General features: G+C 44.7%; 2 protein-coding genes across 2 annotated transcripts in view; both read left to right on the plus strand.

The window, feature by feature from the left end:
• The window catches only part of LOC123993895 (fatty acid CoA ligase Acsl3-like), a 42,521-nt gene extending 35,888 nt beyond the window's left edge, over nucleotides 1-6,633 (plus strand). Inside the window, exons 12-16 of the mRNA XM_046296368.1 lie at nucleotides 4,199-4,273; nucleotides 4,793-4,981; nucleotides 5,663-5,777; nucleotides 5,859-6,016; nucleotides 6,212-6,633. Of these exons, the coding sequence (XP_046152324.1) occupies nucleotides 4,199-4,273; nucleotides 4,793-4,981; nucleotides 5,663-5,777; nucleotides 5,859-6,016; nucleotides 6,212-6,369 (695 nt within the window). The 3' untranslated portion in view covers nucleotides 6,370-6,633. The remainder of the gene's footprint in view (nucleotides 1-4,198; nucleotides 4,274-4,792; nucleotides 4,982-5,662; nucleotides 5,778-5,858; nucleotides 6,017-6,211) is intronic.
• Nucleotides 6,634-13,067: 6,434 nt separating this feature from the next.
• LOC123992592 (potassium voltage-gated channel subfamily E member 4-like) lies at nucleotides 13,068-14,616 on the plus strand. The gene is made up of 2 exons (XM_046293854.1): nucleotides 13,068-13,347; nucleotides 13,469-14,616. Exons 1-2 carry the CDS (start codon nucleotides 13,325-13,327, stop codon nucleotides 14,037-14,039), a joined length of 594 nt encoding a protein of 197 aa, XP_046149810.1. The 5' UTR covers nucleotides 13,068-13,324; the 3' UTR covers nucleotides 14,040-14,616.
• The last annotated feature ends 3,412 nt before the right edge of the window (nucleotides 14,617-18,028 follow it).

Here is an 18,028-nt window from a genome sequence, read left to right on the forward strand (position 1 = left end):
AGTGGATACAGAGGGATGGGGTAGGAGGGAGGAGAGAGTGTAGTGGATACAGAGGGATAGGGTAGGAGGGAGGAGAGAGTGTAGTGGATACAGAGGGATGGGATAGGGTAGGAGGGAGGAGAGAGTGTAGTGGATACAGAGGGATGGGATAGGGTAGGAGGGAGGAGAGAGTGTAGTGGATACAGAGGGATGGGATAGGGTAGGAGGGAGGAGAGAGTGTAGTGGATACAGAGGGGTGGGGTGGGGTAGGGGGAGGAGAGACTGTAGTGGATACAGAGGGATGGGATAGGGTAGGAGGGAGGAGAGAGTGTAGTGGATACAGAGGGATGGGATAGGGTAGGAGGGAGGAGAGAGTGTAGTGGATACAGAGGGGTGGGGTAGGGGGAGGAGAGACTGTAGTGGATACAGAGGGATGGGGTAGGGAGAGGAGGAGAGAGACTGTAGTGGATACAGAGGGATGGGATAGGGTAGGAGGGAGGAGAGAGTGTAGTGGATACAGAGGGGTGGGGTAGGGGGAGGAGAGACTGTAGTGGATACAGAGGGATGGGATAGGGTAGGAGGGAGGAGAGAGTGTAGTGGATACAGAGGGATGGGATAGGGTAGGAGGGAGGAGAGAGTGTAGTGGATACAGAGGGATGGGATAGGGTAGGAGGGAGGAGAGAGTGTAGTGGATACAGAGGGATGGGATAGGGTAGGAGGGAGGAGAGAGTGTAGTGGATACAGAGGGATGGGATAGGGTAGGAGGGAGGAGAGAGTGTAGTGGATACAGAGGGATGGGATAGGGTAGGAGGGAGGAGAGAGTGTAGTGGATACAGAGGGATGGGGTAGGAGGGAGGAGAGAGTGTAGTGGATACAGAGGGATGGGGTAGGAGGGAGGAGAGAGTGTAGTGGATACAGAGGGATAGGGTAGGAGGGAGGAGAGAGTGTAGTGGATACAGAGGGGTGGGGTAGGAGGGAGGAGAGAGTGTAGTGGATACAGAGGGATGGGGTAGGAGGGAGGAGAGAGTGTAGTGGATACAGAGGGATAGGGTAGGAGGGAGGAGAGAGTGTAGTGGATACAGAGGGATGGGATAGGGTAGGAGGGAGGAGAGACTGTAGTGGATACAGAGGGATGGGATAGGGTAGGAGGGAGGAGAGAGTGTAGTGGATACAGAGGGATGGGATAGGGTAGGAGGGAGGAGAGAGTGTAGTGGATACAGAGGGATGGGATAGGGTAGGAGGGAGGAGAGAGTGTAGTGGATACAGAGGGATGGGATAGGGTAGGAGGGAGGAGAGAGTGTAGTGGATACAGAGGGATGGGATAGGGTAGGAGGGAGGAGAGAGTGTAGTGGATACAGAGGGATGGGATAGGGTAGGAGGGAGGAGAGAGTGTAGTGGATACAGAGGGGTGGGGTAGGGGGAGGAGAGACTGTAGTGGATACAGAGGGATGGGATAGGGTAGGAGGGAGGAGAGAGTGTAGTGGATACAGAGGGATGGGATAGGGTAGGAGGGAGGAGAGAGTGTAGTGGATACAGAGGGATGGGATAGGGTAGGAGGGAGGAGAGAGTGTAGTGGATACAGAGGGATGGGATAGGGTAGGAGGGAGGAGAGAGTGTAGTGGATACAGAGGGGTGGGGTAGGGGGAGGAGAGACTGTAGTGGATACAGAGGGATGGGATAGGGTAGGAGGGAGGAGAGAGTGTAGTGGATACAGAGGGATGGGATAGGGTAGGAGGGAGGAGAGAGTGTAGTGGATACAGAGGGGTGGGGTAGGGGGAGGAGAGACTGTAGTGGATACAGAGGGATGGGGTAGGGGAGAGGAGAGACTGTAGTGGATACAGAGGGATGGGATAGGGTAGGAGGGAGGAGAGAGTGTAGTGGATACAGAGGGGTGGGGTAGGGGGAGGAGAGACTGTAGTGGATACAGAGGGATGGGATAGGGTAGGAGGGAGGAGAGAGTGTAGTGGATACAGAGGGATGGGATAGGGTAGGAGGGAGGAGAGAGTGTAGTGGATACAGAGGGATGGGATAGGGTAGGAGGGAGGAGAGAGTGTAGTGGATACAGAGGGATGGGATAGGGTAGGAAGGAGGAGAGAGTGTAGTGGATACAGAGGGATGGGATAGGGTAGGAGGGAGGAGAGAGTGTAGTGGATACAGAGGGATGGGATAGGGTAGGAGGGAGGAGAGAGTGTAGTGGATACAGAGGGATGGGGTAGGAGGGAGGAGAGAGTGTAGTGGATACAGAGGGATGGGGTAGGAGGGAGGAGAGAGTGTAGTGGATACAGAGGGATAGGGTAGGAGGGAGGAGAGAGTGTAGTGGATACAGAGGGGTGGGGTAGGAGGGAGGAGAGAGTGTAGTGGATACAGAGGGATGGGGTAGGAGGGAGGAGAGAGTGTAGTGGATACAGAGGGATAGGGTAGGAGGGAGGAGAGAGTGTAGTGGATACAGAGGGATGGGATAGGGTAGGAGGGAGGAGAGAGTGTAGTGGATACAGAGGGATGGGATAGGGTAGGAGGGAGGAGAGAGTGTAGTGGATACAGAGGGATGGGATAGGGTAGGAGGGAGGAGAGAGTGTAGTGGATACAGAGGGATGGGATAGGGTAGGAGGGAGGAGAGAGTGTAGTGGATACAGAGGGGTGGGGTAGGGGGAGGAGAGACTGTAGTGGATACAGAGGGATGGGATAGGGTAGGAGGGAGGAGAGAGTGTAGTGGATACAGAGGGATGGGATAGGGTAGGAGGGAGGAGAGAGTGTAGTGGATACAGAGGGGTGGGGTAGGGGGAGGAGAGACTGTAGTGGATACAGAGGGATGGGGTAGGGGAGAGGAGAGACTGTAGTGGATACAGAGGGATGGGATAGGGTAGGAGGGAGGAGAGAGTGTAGTGGATACAGAGGGGTGGGGTAGGGGGAGGAGAGACTGTAGTGGATACAGAGGGATGGGATAGGGTAGGAGGGAGGAGAGAGTGTAGTGGATACAGAGGGATGGGATAGGGTAGGAGGGAGGAGAGAGTGTAGTGGATACAGAGGGATGGGATAGGGTAGGAGGGAGGAGAGAGTGTAGTGGATACAGAGGGATGGGATAGGGTAGGAGGGAGGAGAGAGTGTAGTGGATACAGAGGGATGGGATAGGGTAGGAGGGAGGAGAGAGTGTAGTGGATACAGAGGGATGGGATAGGGTAGGAGGGAGGAGAGAGTGTAGTGGATACAGAGGGATGGGATAGGGTAGGAGGGAGGAGAGAGTGTAGTGGATACAGAGGGGTGGGGTAGGGGGAGGAGAGACTGTAGTGGATACAGAGGGATGGGGTAGGGGAGAGGAGAGACTGTAGTGGATACAGAGGGATGGGGTAGGGGGAGGAGAGACTGTAGTGGATACAGAGGGATAGGGTAGGGGGAGGAGAGACTGTAGTGGATACAGAGGGATGGGGTAGGGGAGAGGAGAGACTGTAGTGGATACAGAGGGATGGGGTAGGGGAGAGGAGAGACTGTAGTGGATACAGAGGGATGGGATAGGGGGTGGAGAGACTGTAGTGGATACAGAAGGGTGGGGTAGGGGGAGGAGAGACTGTAGTGGATACAGAAGGGTGGGGTAGGGGGAGGAGAGACTGTAGTGGATACAGAGGGGTGGGGTAGGGGGAGGAGAGACTGTAGTGGATACAGAGGGATGGGATAGGGAGGAGGAGAGACTGTAGTGGATACAGAGGAATGGGGTAGGGTGGAGGAGAGACTGTAGTGGATACAGAGGGATGGAGTAGGGAGGAGGAGAGACTGTAGTGGATACAGAGGGATGGGGTAGGGGGGAGGAGAGACTGTAGTGGATACAGAGGGGTGGGGTAGGGGGAGGAGAGACTGTAGTGGATACAGAGGGATGGGATAGGGAGGAGGAGAGACTGTAGTGGATACAGAGGGATGGGGATGAAGAGAGAGTAAATGGGAGAGCAGAGTTCTGAAAATCATGGAAATATCCATTATTTCTCCCCAATGCAGTAAAAACTGCAGTCAGCAGTGATCCATTGCATAACTATTAGTTCCGCGTTGTCATCCCTTAGAGATAGGAGAGAGTGCAGGGCCCTGGCAGGGCTACTATGGTTTGGTTAGGTTACCACGGTAACAGATGGGGAGGATTCAGCATAACAGTGCCACTGTGTATTATACAGTTGTCAGTCACTGCAGCTTGGGATGACGATGTGTTTGCGTTTTTGTGCGTGTGTGTGCTTTCCAGTGTGGGACTACAGCACAGGGCGAGTTGGAGGACCGCTCATTTGTTCTGAAATCAAGCTCAAGGATTGGGTGGAGGGTGAGTGACACAGAAAGACAGGGAGGAGGACCCCTGGGTCTCTTTATCCACACACACACTTATGAAAACAATGTCATATAGTTTACCGATCCATCCCACGTTATTTACACACACACCCTAGTCAGTGTGAGAGATGGACAGCGTTTTAGGGGAAAAATCCCTCTTTCATATTTCAACTGCACCATGACCTTGTAAGGAAGTCATTCAGAACACAGCTCTTTCCTCTGTATAGTTTTCCATCATACAATGCCTTCAGGAAGTATTCACACGCCTTCACTTACAAGGTGGGATTCAAATGTATTTATCATTGTTTGTCAAAAATCTATGCAAAATACTCTAATGTCAAAGTGGAAATGTAATTACATAGATATTCAAACCCCTGAGTCAATACATGTTAGAATCACCTTTCTACATAAGTCTCTGAGAACTTTGTACACCTGGATTGTACAATATTTGCACATTATTCTTTTAAAAATGTGATCTATTGGTCTTTATTTCCTCCCCTGCTCTGTCCTCAAGGTGGCTACCACAGCACAGACACACCCAACCCACAAGGTGAGATCCTGATTGGCGGGCCCAACGTAACCATGGGTTACTACAAGAATGAGGCCAAGAACCAGGACTTCTTTGTGGACGACAACGGCCAGCGCTGGTTCTGTACGGGAGACATAGGAGAGGTCCATCCTGATGGATGCCTCAAGATCATTGGTGAGCAGCAGGGCTATAACACCTCTTACTGAATGTCCTCATTCTCGCTTTCTGCATAAAGAGACTTCTGCTCTATTCTAAAGTCTTCCCCTTCACCATGGTTATGCACCCAAGTTCATATTTGCTAAGATAAACATTTACTTTTGGGCATGTACATCAAAGGAGGCTGGTGGGAGGAGCTATAAGAGGATGGGCTCATTGTAATGGCTGGAATGGAATCAATGCAACGGAGTCAAACACGTTGTGTTTGATGTGTTTGGCACCATTCCATTGATTCCATTCCAGCCATTACAACGAGCCCATCCTCTTATAGCTCCTCCCACCAGTCTCCTGTGATGTCCATATACAGTGCCATGCAAAGAACCCTCCCTGGTACCACCTACGTCAGCACACCGCATCAACGTCATGCCAAAACCACTGAAACCCATCTAAATAACCTATGCCCCTAGGTTCATCTATCAGTCTAGCAGGACAGCTCCCAAGAACAACTATTTCTCAATTCCACCTCACTTCTGAGAATTCCTCTTGAGTCGTGTTTACTTTAGACTGACAGAAATCCTAATGCTCTCTGTTGTCTATATCTGTCTGTAAAGATTTGCTGTGCAATGGAAAATGTGCTTTTTATCCCCCCCCCCCACAAACACACACATACAGTGTGACAGTGTATCCCTGTGTCTACAGATCGTAAGAAGGACCTGGTTAAGCTCCAGGCAGGAGAGTATGTGTCTCTGGGGAAGGTGGAGGCCATGCTGAAGAACTGCCCCCTTATAGACAACATCTGTGCTTACGCCAACAGGTGTGTGTGTGTGTGTATGAATCAGTCTATGTAAAAAAACAGAGACATGGTGTTGTCTTCTTAACCGTTATCTCTCTTCAGTGAAGAGATGTACGTGATTGGCTTTGTGGTGCCCAATCAGAAGCATCTGCTGTCTCTAGCGGAGCAGTATTGTATCCGGGGCTCGTGGGAGGAGCTGTGTAACAATGCTGCCATGGAGGGGGTGGTCCTGCAGGTCATCACTGAGGCTGCCCTATCAGGTGAGAGGTCAAAGGTCATCACACCTTGGAGAGAGAGGAGAGGGTGGTTATGCAGTAGATGGAAGTGGTCGTAGTAGATACACGTTAAAGTCCGTTTGAAGCTCTACTTTTGTCATCCATTCCTTTTGGTGATTTCTTCGGTTCCACCTCTGACTGGAGTTGTGATGCATTTCTTCTTCTTGTCTGCCTGTGCAGCCCAGCTGGAGCGGTTTGAGATCCCCCGTAAGATCCGTCTGAGCCCCGACCCCTGGACCCCCGAGACGGGCCTGGTGACCGACGCCTTCAAGCTCAAACGCCAGCAGCTGAAGAGTAAGTACCAGGACGACATCGAGAGAATGTACGGCGGGAAGTAGGACCAGACCAGAACCTCTCCATGCACAGATCCAGCATCTGCCTCAAGCCTCCAAGCTTTTAGCTCCATCCTCCTATCCCCACCAGACCCCCATCCCGGACGAGCCCCCAGAATCACTCAATTTACTTGAATCTACTTTGTTCTAATGAGTCCAAAAAAGATAGAGGGAGAGAAATAGATAAACAGATTGAGAAAGATAGAGGGAGAGAAATAGATAAACAGATTGAGAAAGATAGTGAGAGAAATAGATAAACAGATTGAGAAAGATAGATAAACAGATTGAGAAAGATAGAGAAATAGATAAACAGATTGAGAAAGATAGAGGGAGAGAAATAGATAAACAGATTGAGAAAGATAGTGAGAGAAATAGATAAACAGATTGAGAAAGATAGAGGGAGAGAAATAGATAAACAGATTGAGAAAGATAGTGAGAGAGAAATAGATAAACAGATTGAGAAAGATGGTGAGAGAAATAGATAAACAGATTGAGAAAGATAGTGAGAGAAATAGATAAACAGATTGAGAAAGATAGAGGGAGAGAAATAGATAAACAGATTGAGAAAGATAGAGGGAGAGAAATAGATAAACAGATTGAGAAAGATAGTGAGAGAAATAGATAAACAGATTGAGAAAGATAGAGGGAGAGAAATAGATAAACAGATTGAGAAAGATAGAGGGAGAGAAATAGATAAACAGATTGAGAAAGGTAGAGGGAGAGAAATAGATAAACAGATTGAGAAAGATAGTGAGAGAAATAGATAAACAGATTGAGAAAGATAGTGAGAGAAATAGATAAACAGATTGAGAAAGATAGAGGGAGAGAAATAGATAAACAGATTGAGAAAGATAGAGGGAGAGAAATAGATAAACAGATTGAGAAAGATAGTGAGAGAAATAGATAAACAGATTGAGAAAGATAGAGGGAGAGAAATAGATAAACAGATTGAGAAAGATAGAGGGAGAGAAATAGATAAACAGATTGAGAAAGGTAGAGGGAGAGAAATAGATAAACAGATTGAGAAAGATAGTGAGAGAAATAGATAAACAGATTGAGAAAGATAGTTAGAGAAATAGATAAACAGATTGAGAAAGATAGAGGGAGAGAAATAGATAAACAGATTGAGAAAGATAGTGAGAGAAATAGATAAACAGATTGAGAAAGATAGTGAGAGAAATAGATAAACAGATTGAGAAAGATAGTGAGAGAAATAGATAAACAGATTGAGAAAGATAGTGAGAGAAATAGATAAACAGATTGAGAAAGATAGAGGGAGAGAAATAGATAAACAGATTGAGAAAGATAGTGAGAGAAATAGATAAACAGATTGAGAAAGATAGAGGGAGAGAAATAGATAAACAGATTGAGAAAGATAGAGGGAGAGAAATAGATAAACAGATTGAGAAATAGAAAGATAGAGGGAGAGAAATAGATATAGAGGGAGAGAAATAGATAAACAGATTGAGAAAGATAGAGGGAGAGAAATAGATAAACAGATTGAGAAAGATAGAGGGAGAGAAATAGATAAACAGATTGAGAAAGATAGAGGGAGAGAAATAGATAAACAGATTGAGAAAGATAGAGGGAGAGAAATAGATAAACAGATTGAGAAAGATAGAGGGAGAGAAATAGATAAACAGATTGAGAAAGATAGAGGGAGAGAAATAGATAAACAGATTGAGAAAGATAGAGGGAGAGAAATAGATAAACAGATTGAGAAAGATAGTGAGAGAAATAGATAAACAGATTGAGAAAGATAGTGAGAGAAATAGATAAACAGATTGAGAAAGATATAGGGAGAGAAATAGATAAACAGATTGAGAAAGATAGTGAGAGAAATAGATAAACAGATTGAGAAAGATAGTGAGAGAAATAGATAAACAGATTGAGAAAGATAGTGAGAGAAATAGATAAACAGATTGAGAAAGATAGTGAGAGAAATAGATAAACAGATTGAGAAAGATAGTGAGAGAAATAGATAAACAGATTGAGAAAGATAGAAGGAGAGAAATAGATAAACAGATTGAGAAAGATAGAGGGAGAGAAATAGATAAACAGATTGAGAAAGATAGAGGGAGAGAAATAGATAAACAGATTGAGAAAGATAGTGAGAGAAATAGATAAACAGATTGAGAAAGATAGAGGGAGAGAAATAGATAAACAGATTGAGAAAGATAGTGAGAGAAATAGATAAACAGATTGAGAAAGATAGTGAGAGAAATAGATAAACAGATTGAGAAAGATAGAGGGAGAGAAATAGATAAACAGATTGAGAAAGATAGTGAGAGAAATAGATAAACAGATTGAGAAAGATAGTGAGAGAAATAGATAAACAGATTGAGAAAGATAGTGAGAGAAATAGATAAACAGATTGAGAAAGATAGAGGGAGAGAAATAGATAAACAGATTGAGAAAGATAGTGAGAGAAATAGATAAACAGATTGAGAAAGATAGTGAGAGAAATAGATAAACAGATTGAGAAAGATAGTGAGAGAAATAGATAAACAGATTGAGAAAGATAGTGAGAGAAATAGATAAACAGATTGAGAAAGATAGTGAGAGAAATAGATAAACAGATTGAGAAAGATAGTGAGAGAAATAGATAAACAGATTGAGAAAGATAGTGAGAGAAATAGATAAACAGATTGAGAAAGATAGTGAGAGAAATAGATAAACAGATTGAGAAAGATAGTGAGAGAAATAGATAAACAGATTGAGAAAGATAGTGAGAGAAATAGATAAACAGATTGAGAAAGATAGAGGGAGAGAAATAGATAAACAGATTGAGAAAGGTAGAGGGAGAGAAATAGATAAACAGATTGAGAAAGGTAGAGGGAGAGAAATAGATAAACAGATTGAGAAAGATAGAGGGAGAGAAATAGATAAACAGATTGAGAAAGGTAGAGGGAGAGAAATAGCGATATCAAAGAGAGGAGGCTGTGTTGCAATATTTCTACTGTTCCTTCATTCGATTAAATGGCTTTGCTTAAAAATGTGAATCAATAGACAATAAATAAAGCCCTGAAGACTGTTAGAGAGAAGGATTAGTTAGGAAAGAGTAAGTAAAGAGTGTTGTTGGAACACCCTAATATCTCCATGTTCATTCCACTTCTTGCCCATGTTCATTCCACTTCTTGCCCATGTTCATTCCACTTCTTGCCCATGTTCATTCCACTTCTTGCCCATGTTCATTCCACTTCTTGCCCATGTTCATTCCACTTCTTGCCCATGTTCATTCCACTTCTTGCCCATGTTCATTCCACTTCTTGCCCATGTTCATTCCACTTCTTGCCCATTTTCATTCCACTTCTTGCCCATGTTCATTCCACTTCTTGCCCTCTTTGGAGATGGTTTTCCTCCAGATGTGAGTTGTGAAACAGGACAGATAAGGTCATGTTGCCTGTTGATCTCTCTCTCTCTCTCTGTGCGTGCGTGCGTGCGTGCGTGCGTGCGTGCGACAAGGACAAGAACTGGAGGAGAAACAGCACATTTTCCGTTGCCTGTTGAGCTCATGTCTGGTCGTGGTCCCATGTGGCTCAGTTGGTACAGCATGGCATATGCCTGGATTGTTGGTTTGATTCCAACGGGGGACCAGTACCAATGAAATGTATGCACTCACTACTACTAAGTCGCTCTGGATAAAATCGTCTGCTAAATGACTAGTGAGTGTTGTTCACCGTTATTGAAGCACAAGCTCAGGTTGGTTGGAAAACGTTGTTTTAACACCAATGCCCTTCTGTCTGAGGGTGTCAGGAATGCTAAGCCATGAGAGCCTGCAGAGTGTAAGTACCATTAACATTGCAATTAATAGCTGTTATTTAATTATTTGTTTTTCTCCTTTAATTCTGTGATTCTGTCCACATTAGTCTAGAGTCCTCATTGGCTGATTCTCTCTACAAGTTACAAATCCAGGGCTCCTCGTTGGCTATTTCTCAGCCCTGTTCCTGAAGCCAAGTTTTTCAATTGCTTATTCTCTGGTTTATTTCAGAACCTAGTTCTGCCCAGAGACGAGCCTTATTTCCTGCAGGGCAGGAAGCAACTAGCTGTCGTCCTTTTTTTTTTTGTGGTTGTTCTGTTTAGTTGATCCTGTTTCTCCTGCTTAGTGAGGCTTTAGCACTGTGATTTCTATTACATTCCCATCTGCCCATCTGATCCTACAGGCACAAAGTCAACAGAAAGTTCCGAGAGACTAAGACAATGACTTTATTGTGGCCATGGGGAAATTTGTGTTGTGGCTAGGGCAGGGAAATGTGTGTTGTGGCTAGGGCAGGGAAATGTGTGTTGTGGCTAGGGCAGGGAAATGTGTGTTGTGGCTAGGGCAGGGAAATGTGTGTTGTGGCTAGGGCAGGGAAATGTGTGTTGTGGCTAGGGCAGGGAAATGTGTGTTGTGGCTAGGGCAGGGAAATGTGTGTTGTGGCTAGGGCAGGGATATGTGTGTTGTGGCTAGGGCAGGGAAATGTGTGTTGTGGCTAGGGCAGGGATATGTGTGTTGTGGCTAGGGCAGGGAAATGTTGAGTCTCTGCACCTAGAAAAAAAAACTTTCAAGGTGAATATACACGACATGGAGAAAAGTATGTGGACACCTGCTCGTCGAACATCTCTTTCCAAAATCATGGGCATTAATATGGAGTTGGTCCCCCCCTTTGCTGGAAGGCTTCCCACTAGATGTTGGAACATTAATGCTCGGACTTGCTTCCATTCAGCCACAAGAGCATTACTGAGGTCGGAACTGATGTTGGGCGATAGGCCTAGCTAGTAGTCGGCATACACAATGGTGTTCAATGGGCTCTGTGCAGGCCAGTCAAGTTCTTCCACACCATTCTTGACAAACCATTTCTGTATGGACCTCGCCTTGTGCAGGGGGGCAATGTCATGCTGAAACAGGAAAGGGCCTTCCCCAAACTGTTGCCACAAAATTGGAACCACAGAATTGTCTAGAATGTCATTGTATGCTGTAGTGTAAAGATTTCCCTTCACTGGAACTAAGGGGCTTGGCCTGAACCATGAAAAACAGCCCCAGACCATTATTCCTCCCTCCACCATTGGCAACTCTAGCAGGCCAGATATTTGACGAACTGACTTGTTGGAAAGGTGGCATACCTATCACGGTGCCACGTTGAAAATCACTGAGCTGGGCCATTCTACTTCCAATGTTTGTCTATGGAGATTGCATGGCTGTGTGCTCAATTTTATAATTGAATATATATATGTGGCTGAAATAGCCGAATCCACTAATTTGAAGGGGTGACAACATACTTTTGCCCATGTAGTGTATGTATTTCAGAACTATTCCCTTGCCATTTCTGTCATTAATACAATTGTTATTATTTATGATAATGCCAATTAATAATACTCTTGTCTTAATCATAATGTTTGTAAGAAATATGTAGATTGGTGAATACCATTTTCTTTCAGTGGTAGAAAACATATTTGTACTCTGTTATAGGTGTGCACTTACGTGAACCACACATTCACTAATGTCAGAGCTGTCGTTCTAGAACCACTGCCATGCTTGGAGTAAAACAGTATGCCATATGATAATATAACATTTTGATCAAACTAAGGTGGGATTACTTGGCCAACGGCAAGAAGAGATGCACACCAAACACTTCCGTACAACAGTTGAGAATTTAAAGATTTTAGTTAAGAGCACAGCTTCAGCATTTATATGTGTGTGTGTGTGTGTGTGTGTGTGTGTGTGTGTGTGTGTGTGTGTGTGTGTGTGTGTGTGTGTGTGTGTGTGTGTGTGTGTGTGTGTGTGTGTGTGTGTGTGTGTGTGTGTGTGTGTGTGTGTGTGTGTGTGTGTGTGTGTGTGTGTGTGTGTGTGTTTGTGCACGCGCGCCTCACTCTCTCATACCTAAATGGTACAAACATTGCTCTGTAGAACATCATTCCACACATGACACCTGTTGCCTTTTCTTGTGATTTCAAGTGGATAACTACATATAGGAAATATTTTAATAACAATGCTGTACACAGTATTGAAATATATAGTTTCTTGACAGTATGTGTTACTGTAACCAAGAATAACAGGCGTTTCGGATGTTTTCCTGTATACTGTACACACAGTATATGAGGGGCAGTGATCACTGAAAAAGGAATATGTTAAATCTATATAATCTATAATCTATATAATATAGACCCGTTTTGGAAATCCTCTCCCTGTTTGTCTGGGGAATCTGCCTTGTAACATAAGTGCATCAATTGTATTTATAAGTCATTTGGAATTGATTACATGAAGAAATAAATCAAGATTGTGTTTGGTCTATCAGAGCTGTCCTGCGTTATTTGAGTGCAAATTGAGAAATTAGGCTGTTCTCCATTATGTCGTCCATTACAATTAGACCCATAATAAAGCAGTGATTGGTGACACACGTTAGGTGGTTATGATGATGATGACTGCGTGAGAAAGTTGTTTGAGCTGTAAGAACAAACTCTTTGAACTTCATTTATCCAATAAGCTCAAAAGGGACCAGGCTAATCAAATTAAACAATTGTGCCTACCATCATCATTTGTCATTGCCTTGTAATTTGAGGCAAACATTTCCAAACCCTTCCCTTTAGCACTATCCAAGACAATTTGTTGCTTAATTAAGTGGTTAAATTCTGTTTAATTTTCTGTAACATGAACATTTAACATGTAGGTGAATGTGTAGTAATAGCCCACTAAGCACGAATCGACGTATTTTGTTTAGTCATTTAACAGAATTGGAACATAGGGTTTCAAAATCTGATAACCATAGTTTGTCACATTTTTGTCTGGGCAGAGGCCACTCTGAAATTTGCGTCCACTCCGTAATTTGACATTGGGCCAAAACTTGCCTCTCGACTACAGTCCACTCACGTGATTGGTGACGTCCCAAGGTCGCCATATAAATATTCCCACGCACTTGGACATCCTGTTACATTCGATAGGCGCACACTCCCACGAGGACACGGATCACACTGCTGGGTTCGCATGTTCCACCCTTCTGTTGCTCGGTAAGTTGGATAAGTAGTGTTAACGAAGTTATGTCTCATACAAGTTTCATTTGGCTATAATTTGTAAAAGTGTGGGTAAAGAAACAATATCATAACCTCTGTAATGTATCTATTTTTACAGGAAACTTTTCATTCCACCTCAAACTCCACTGAGGATGGAGAAGTCACACAACTTCACAACGCACCAAGTTCTTCCCCTGCAGAGGGCTAATGATGCTTCCCAAACCGACAAAAGCAATGGCAACGCATACGTGTACATTTTCATAGTAATCTCCTTTTATGGAGTTTTCCTCGTTGGTATAATGCTGGGCTATGTTCGCTCCAAAAGGCGGGAGAAGAGAAGGTCGAACGTTTTTACGCGCCTGGTGCACGAGGAGGAGCAGCGGGAATGGGGCGCACTGAAAAAGAAGCACAGCATCACCATGACCTCCTTCCAGGTATCGCTTCCCTTCTCCGCGGGGAGCCAGGATGTCAATGGAGGAAGGGTCCTGAGCTCCCCTCTGGCCTGCGCCCTGTTCTCCATTGAACAAACCAGTGTCAGTTCACTGTGCTCCTCCGCCGACGCGCGCTTTGCCATCGAGGAGGAGTCGGACAGCGGGACCGCGGAGGGACCGGACGAGACCCTGAAGGGCAGTTCTACTGACAACAGCGACGACTCCGCAGAGATACAGATACTCGGAGAGGAACTGTGACGTCCAGAACAGATGATGAGAGGGGAAATAAACGCAAAAAACTGTAGACTTTCCATCCCTCTCTGTCATATAGGAAATACGTGGAGAAGTGAAAGACTGATAAAGTTTAGCTTGACATATGGAACAATTGCTCTCTAACCATCCGGTTCTGAGTATTGAAACGTACCTGGAACCCACTTGAAATATATTTTCTGTAACGAAATCCTCTTAAGATGTAGCCTAATGGTTTCATTGTGCAGTGTTCATAATGTCTATGTAGGTTTACTTGGGGTTGTTGTGCAAATTGAAGAGAAGAAAAAAAAAACAGTTGAAAAATAATGATCTGTTTAAGAGATATGGTTCTTCTTTACTCTTCTTGGGAAATACATGTTTTTATTTTGAAAAAAACTTTGTTGCAATATCTAGTTTTCTCCAAAAGGTGGCAGTGCTGCAGTAGTTTTACCCCACCTGTAGCTGGGGAACACCAGTCATTTCAGTAGAATCAACACAACATAGGGTTTACTGTCCTTGCATTGTCTTATTTGTTCTGAAGTGTTGACATACTAATTTATAAAATAAGAAGCTATTTTTTCAGGCAGTTAGCTGATTATTTATTTTTAATGATTTACAATTACATAATTTAGCACAATTAGGAGACACTCTTATCCAGAGCCACTTAAAGGAGAAAACAGGGTTAAGTACCTTGCTCAAGGGCACATTGCCAGATCTTTCACCTAGTTGGCTCGGAGATTCGAACCAGCACCCTATATCTGAAAAGTCATCATACGGTATGATTAGGCCAAACCATCTTACCCACTGGAGATCTTCCCATGTGATTGGAGTCCTGGGAAACGAGCATGAAGAATGCTGGGATTTCTCCCAATGGCTATGAAGACAACGCTACTACAGCCCATCCCCCTCCAGGCTCCCACCCACACACCATACCATATCAGCCCTGCTGCAGGCCATAATGCTCACAACTCACTCCATTGACAACATGCCAAACCAAAGTGAGGTAGAACAATAGTGTGAAAGAAAAGGAATGTATTTTATGATGCTAATTAGAATGTAATGAACAATAAACAAAATGAACAGTAAACATTACACAAGTTCCAAAATAAAAATACATTTCAAATGTCATATTATGTCTATATACAGTGTTGTAATTATTTTTTTTATTTTTTGTTTCACCTTTATTTAACCAGGTAGGCAAGTTGAGAACAAGTTCTCATTTACAATTGCGACCTGGCCAAGATAAAGCAAAGCAGTTTGACACATACAACAACACAGAGTTACACATGGAGTAAAACAAACATACAGTCAATAATACAGGATAAACAAGTCTATATACAATGTGAGCAAATTAGGTGAGAAGGGAGGTAAAGGCAAAAAAGGCCATGGTGGCAAAATAAATACAATATAGCAAGTAAAACACTGGAATGGTAGATTTGCAATGGAAGAATGTGCAAAGTAGAAATAAAAATAATGGGGTGCAAAGGAGCAAAATTAATTAATTCATTAAATACAGTTGGGAAAGAGGTAGTTGTTTGGGCTAAATTATAGGTGGGCTATGTACAGGTGCAGTGATCTGTAAGATGCTCTGACAGTTGGTGCTTAAAGTTAGTGAGGGAGATAAGTGTTTCCAGTTTCAGAGATTTTTGTAGTTCGTTCCAGTCATTAGCAGCAGAGAACTGGAAGGAGAGGCGGCCAAAGAAAGAATTGGTTTTGGGGGTGACTAGAGAGATATACCTGCTGGAGTGTGTGCTACAGGTGGGAGATGCTATGGTGACCAGCGAGCTGAGATAAGGGGGGACTTTACCTAGCAGGGTCTTGTAGACGACATGGAGCCAGTGGGTTTGGCGACGAGTATGAAGCGAGGGCCAGCCAACGAGAGCGTACAGGTCGCAATGGTGGGTAGTATATGGGGCTTTGGTGACAAAACGGATTGCACTGTGATAGACTGCATCCAATTTGTTGAGTAGGGTATTGGAGGCTATTTTGTAAATGACATCGCCAAAGTCGAGGATTGGTAGGATGGTCAGTTTTACAAGGGTATGTTTGGCAGCATGAGTGAAGGATGCTTTGTTGCGAAATAGGAAGCCAATTCTAGATTTAACTTTAGATTGGAGATGTTTGATATGGGTCTGGAAGGAGAGTTTACAGTCTAACCAGACACCTAAGTATTTGTAGTTGTCAACGTATTCTAAGTCAGAGCCGTCCAGAGTAGTGATGTTGGACAGGCGGGTAGGTGCAGGTAGCGATCGGTTGAAGAGCATGCATTTAGTTTTACTTGTATTTAAGAGCAATTGGAGGCCACGGAAGGAGAGTTGTATGGCATTGATGCTTGCCTGGAGGGTTGTTAACACAGTGTCCAAAGAAGGGCCGGAAGTATACAGAATGGTGTCGTCTGCGTAGAGGTGGATCAGGGACTCACCAGCAGCAAGAGCGACCTCATTGATGTATACAGAGAAGAGAGTCGGCCCAAGAATTGAACCCTGTGGCACCCCCATAGAGACTGCCAGAGGTCCGGACAGCAGACCCTCCGATTTGACACACTGAACTCTATCAGAGAAGTAGTTGGTGAACCAGGCGAGGCAATCATTTGAGAAACCAAGGCTGCCGAGTCTGCCGATGAGGATGTGGTGGTTGACAGAGTCGAAAGCCTTGGCCAGATCAATGAATACGGCTGCACAGTAATGTTTCTTATCGATGGCGGTTAAGATATCGTTTAGGACCTTGAGCGTGGCTGAGGTGCACCCATGACCAGCTCTGAAACCAGATTGCATAGCACAGAAGGTATGGTGAGATTCAAAATGGTCGGTAATCTGTTTGTTGACTTGGCTTTCGAAGACCTTAGAAAGGCAGGGTAGGATAGATATAGGTCTGTAGCAGTTTGGGTCAAGAGTGTCCCCCCCTTTGAAGATAGGGATGACCGCAGCTGCTTTCCAATCATTGGGAATCTCAGACGACACGAAAGAGAGGTTGAACAGGCTAGTAATAGGGGTGGCAACAATTTCGGCAGATAATTTTAGAAAGAAAGGGTCCAGATTGTCTAGCCCGGCTGATTTGTAGGGGTCCATTCAGCTGAATAGATTTGGGAGAAGGAGAAATGGGGAAGGCTTGGGCAAGTTTCTGTTGGGGGTGCAGTGCTGTTGACCGGGGTAGGAGTAGCCAGGTGGAAAGCATGGCCAGCCGTAGAAAAATGCTTGTTGAAATTCTCAATTATGGTGGATTTATCAGTGGTGACAGTGTTTCCTATCTTCAGTGCAGTGGGAAGCTGGGAGGAGGTGTTCTTATTCTCCATGGACTTTACAGTGTCCCAGAACTTTTTTGAGTTAGTGTTGCAGGAAGCTAATTTCTGCTTGAAAAAGCTAGCCTTGGCTTTTCTAACTGCCTGTGTATAACGTTTACTAGCTTCCCTGAACAGCTGCATATCACGGGGGCTGTTCGATGCTAATGCAGAACGCCATAGGATGTTTTTGTGTTGGTTAAGGGTAGTCAGGTCTGGGGAGAACCAAGGGCTATATCTGTTCCTGGTTCTAAATTTCTTGAATGGGGCATGTTTATTTAAGATGGTTAGGAAGGCATTTAAAAAAAATATCCAGGCATCCTCTACTGACGGGATGAGATCAATATCCTTCCAGGATAACCCGGCCAAGTCGATTAGAAAGGCCTGCTCGCTGAAGTGTTTCAGGGAGCGTTTTACAGTGATGAGTGGAGGTCGTTTGACCGCTGACCCATTACGGATGCAGGCAATGAGGCAGTGATCGCTGAGATCTTGGTTGAAGACAGCAGAGGTGTATTTAGAGGGGAAGTTGGTTAGGATGATATCTATGAAGGTGCCCGTGTTTAAGGCTTTGGGGGAGGGGGGGGGTTCCTGGTAGGTTCATTGATAATTTGAGTGAGATTGAGGGCATCAAGTTTAGATTGTAGGATGGCTGGGGTGTTAAGCATGTTCCAGTTTAGGTCGCCTAGCAGCACGAGCTCTGAAGATAGATGGGGGGCAATCA

This window comes from Oncorhynchus gorbuscha, linkage group LG13 (assembly GCF_021184085.1).
Source record: "Oncorhynchus gorbuscha isolate QuinsamMale2020 ecotype Even-year linkage group LG13, OgorEven_v1.0, whole genome shotgun sequence".
Classification (NCBI taxonomy): Eukaryota; Metazoa; Chordata; class Actinopteri; order Salmoniformes; family Salmonidae; genus Oncorhynchus; species Oncorhynchus gorbuscha.